This window comes from Nylanderia fulva, unplaced genomic scaffold (genome assembly GCF_048542155.1).
Source record: "Nylanderia fulva isolate GAGA-0341 unplaced genomic scaffold, ASM4854215v1 Scaffold213, whole genome shotgun sequence".
Lineage (NCBI taxonomy): Eukaryota > Metazoa > Arthropoda > Insecta > Hymenoptera > Formicidae > Nylanderia > Nylanderia fulva.
The window spans coordinates 62,530-66,912 of NW_028190279.1; the positions used below are offsets into that span (position 1 = coordinate 62,530).

A 4,383-nucleotide genomic window follows, 5' to 3' on the forward strand; every position below is an offset into this window, starting at 1 on the left:
TAAAAGTGTTAAGGTAAGATTAGCGAAAACTAAATGTTTTACAAGATATTTTACATTTTATGTAAAAAAATTGTCAACTTCAAACCTTATAACTCGAAAAGTACTTGATGAAAAAATATTTATTTATAGTGTTTTGGAAAGCTTTCAACATAAGCTACAGGAATATGCAAAAATATATAGGGTATTCCATTTAAGAAATTCAAAATGATCTTCACGTAACTTTCATGTAACTTTTCAAGGTCAAACTAATAACACCATCTTATGTCCCCCTAGAAATCATACAACTTTTGTCTCAAACATTTTTTCGATTTTTTATTATTTTCCGAAATATTTGCCTGGGGAAATTAAAATGAAACACCCTGTATGTATATATATATATATATATATATATATATATATATAATTAATAAAATTTAATTGTTGAAGTTTCTGTGGGCCTCCCTAATGTACTGTACTGATAGAAAGGAACGTTAGGTAATATGCGTAGTCGAGTGGGTGAGACGACGAATTAGAATTCTGGACCTTTCAAGTTCAAAACCTGCTTTTTCTATTTTTTTTCTATTTTTTTTAAAGGTGTATTCAAATACTTTATTATGTGTAAGACAATAAAGTAATAAATTATTAATTTATAATTATTAAAGTGATTTCACATTTTTCAACAATTTTATAATTAGGAAAGATTACAATTTTTTTATGAAAACTAAAAAAATATTAAATTGATTACAAACTTATAAAGTTTTAGTTACATAAGCAAAATTGTTAAAAAATGTGCGTATAATTTTAATAATTATCAAATAATAATTTATTAATTGATTGTTCTTATACATAATAACTTTTGTGAATACACCTTTGAAAAAAAACGAAATTAAAAAAATTAAAACAGCAGGGTTTGAACTTGAAATGGATTCTAGCACCAAGTTTCTCAACACAAAAATTATGGGCGTAGCACGGACTCGCACCAAATACTTTATCGACCCTGCCAGAAAATGGGTGTGCAGTTAGTTCCGATATTGAAAACGGGTGCGAGGGGCGCTTCAAGCAGTCCCGTAAAAACGGTAACAGCCAAAACGCCGGCCTGGCCGCTCTCATCTTTCTCTCTGTATACACAGTCGTCAATAAAACTCGGCCAACCTGTAGAAAGTTGGAGCACGATAATTATCCATATCATTTTACCGAAAATTGACAAAGGATCTCGACGTGAATGGGAAGCCAAGCGATCTGTTATAGAAGCGTTTCCTACGTTAACTGAATTTATAGATTATCTTGTTAATCGCAGTGGTTTTTTAGAAGCGGTGAATCGGGCGAATCAAAATTTGCAAGGCGTAAGTAATCACGTGCGGAGGGATAATAAAGCTCATCCAAGCCATACTAAGAATGTAACTCAAGCATATGTAACGTCAAGCGATTCATCGTGCGTACTGTGTTCAGGTAATCATCGGTTACGTGAATGTCAAGCATTTCTTAAAATGCCAGTTAGGGATAGGATATCCGAAACAAAAAAGAAACGTTTGTGCATAAAGTGTCTTAGAGAATTTCATGGTCGAAGTTGCAAGGCATCTAATTGTAAAACATGTAAAGGTTATCATAATACACTTTTACACATAACTGATTCACCAGGTAAAAGATCATCAGAAAAAGTTGAATCGAATAACACAGACACAGTAAATACTGTTCTCAATTATTATAGCGTTAGAGATGTTACTCATGTGTTTCTTGCTACTGCTATTATTTACATACGCGATTCTCACGGCAACCCACACGAATGTCGCGCTCTTCTTGATAGCGGATCGCAATCTAATTTCATAACAAAAAATTTTAGTGAACGCTTGCATTTAACACACAAAACTATTGATCTTAAAATCAAAGGTATTAGTAACACTCCGATTAGAGCTATTCAGACGATTCAAGCGACCATCGAATCACGAGTGAATTCAGCAAAATTTACAATTCCATTTATAATAATTAATCAAATAACGGAATATTTGCCAACAATTAAAATAAGTCAAATCAAATTCGACATACCACCAAAAATAAAACTAGCGGATCCAACTTTTTGTACACCTGGGAAAATAGACGCATTATTAGGCGCTTCCATTTTTTGGGAATTAATGTGCATGAGACAAATACGACCTGCAGAAAATACTTCTATTTTTCAGGAAACATTACTAGGATGGATAATATCTGGCGCGATTCCTATCAATGACAAAAAACAACGCAATAATGAATTATATTGTGGATTATCTACTAGCGCTTTACAGCAACAATTAGAAAAATTTTGGACGATCGAGGAAGTTGAAGTCCCGCCACATCGTTTGTCTAAAGAAAAACAGTGCGAAGAGCATTTTATTTCTACTCATCGTAGAGATACAGATGGTCGTTTTATAGTACAACTACCGCTAAAGGATACAGCAGAAGAATTAGGAGAATCATATATTATTGCGGAAAAACGTTTTAAAGCATTAGAAAGAAAGCTGGAAAGGCAATCTGAATTAAAGGCTCAGTATCATGAATTCATGGCGGAATATTTAAAGCTGCACCACATGAGTGAAGTTCAGATCGAAGAAAAACATAATAAGCCAGCTTACTATATTCCGCATCATGCTGTAACAAAAGAGGATAGTACAACGACAAAACTAAGAGTCGTCTTCGACGCGTCATGTAAAACATCATCTGGAAAATCCTTGAATGATATACTCATGCTAGGGTCAATTCTTCAAAATAGTTTATTTGATATTATAATTCGTCTAAGACAACATAAATATGCCATGGCAGCCGACATTGCCAAAATGTATCGCCAGATCGCAAATTCAAACGTATTTTATGGAGATGGGACAAGAAAGATCCTGTACAAACATTTGAACTCAATACAGTTACTTATGGTATGACGAGCTCACCATTTTTGGCAATTCGATGTTTACAGGAAGTCGCACAACAGATGATATCTAAATATCAAAATGCTGGTGAAACAATACGAAGAGATTTCTATGTGGACGACCTATTAACGGGAGCGGATACAATAGGGGAACTTATACAACTGAAACAAGAGATTATACATATTTTAAGTTCTGGAAAATTTGAATTGAGAAAATGGATCTCCAATCTTGCACAAATCTGTGATCAATTTGACAATGAAGAAAGACAAATTACATCGAACAAATCGACGAAAATTCTCGGCTTGTTATGGAATACTAAGACTGATGCCTTTCAATATCGAATAAAATTAAATATTAGTAAGAATAAAACAACTAAACGTATTATATTAGCTAATAATGCACAGATATATGATCCGCTCGGATTATTAGGCCCCATAATAGTACAAGGTAAAATACTGATGCAATACCTGTGGCAATCAAAATGTAAATGGGATGAAGGAGTTACTACGGAAATTAAAGATATGTGGCTTCAATGGAAGTCACAGATTTTTAGTGTAGAACAGCTTACAATTCCGAGAAGAATGCTTTGTGATAATCCTGAAGAAATAGAAGTACATGGGTTTTGTGATGCATCGGAAAAAGCATATGGAGCATGCTTATATTTTCGTACTACTAATTCGAGAGAAAATTATACTGTTAGATTAGTATGTGCTAAATGACGTATAGCACCTATTAAAAGAGTGTCATTACCAAGACTGGAATTATGCGGCGCAGTTTTATTGGCCAATCTAATTAGAAATGTATTACAATCCTTGACAATACAAATACATAAAGTATATTATTGGACTGATTCCACTATAGTCCTTGCATGGATAGCACGAGAGCCTACACATTGGAAAACATTTGTAGCCAATAGAGTGGCCGAGATACAGCGTGAAACGAAGAACGCACAATGGTATCATGTTCGGTCGGAAGATAATCCTGCGGATCTATTGTCGAGAGGAGTCAGTCCAGCAAAATTAAAAGAGAAAAGAATATGGTGGGAAGGACCACAATTCTTACAGCATAATTCAGTATTTGTGCCATTTAGTGCAGAAAACATTTACGAAGACATAGCAGAAAAACGCACAACTAACTTACTTGTTCTTAAAGAAGCGAATGAATATATGGCTATCATCGAACGATTTTCGTCATTATCACGACTGAAGAGAGTTACTGCGTATTGTTTACGTCTTGCGAAAAGGAGTGTTCAAAATACATCTCAACAATCAAAATTATTAACCGTATGAGGAGTTAGAACATGCCATGAAAAGACTCATCAAAGATTGTCAAGCTCATAGTTTTGCAGAAGAACTACATAATTTAAGCAATAAAAAGCGGCTGCAATCTAAGAGCAAATTGTTAACATTAAATCCGTTTTTAGACGAAGAGGGCATCATTCGTGTGGGGGGAAGGTTGTGTAATGCGACTATAGAATATTCTCAAAAACATCCCATTATTTTGCCTAGTA

The 4,383-nt window shown here is 34.0% G+C and overlaps 1 protein-coding gene across 1 annotated transcript; it reads left to right on the top strand.

The window, feature by feature from the left end:
- The first annotated feature begins 986 nt into the window (after positions 1 to 986).
- Positions 987 to 4,162, top strand: LOC114939750 (uncharacterized). The gene is made up of 4 exons (XM_085482714.1): positions 987 to 1,055; positions 2,157 to 2,704; positions 2,773 to 3,320; positions 3,735 to 4,162. The coding sequence occupies exons 1-4, from the start codon at positions 987 to 989 to the stop codon at positions 4,160 to 4,162; spliced, it is 1,593 nt and encodes a 530-aa protein (XP_085338840.1).
- Positions 4,163 to 4,383: the final 221 nt, after the last annotated feature.

Bases quoted from the DNA above. Each gene is read 5' to 3' on its own strand.
- LOC114939750 (XM_085482714.1), top strand. From the start codon at position 987: ATGGGTGTGCAGTTAGTTCCGATATTGAAAACGGGTGCGAGGGGCGCT. The intron at 1,056-2,156 runs GTAACAGCCAAA...TCTATTTTTCAG, and splicing joins CAAGCAGTCCCGTAAAAACG to GAAACATTACTAGGATGGAT. The intron at 3,321-3,734 runs GTAAAATACTGA...ATTCCACTATAG, and splicing joins AGGCCCCATAATAGTACAAG to TCCTTGCATGGATAGCACGA.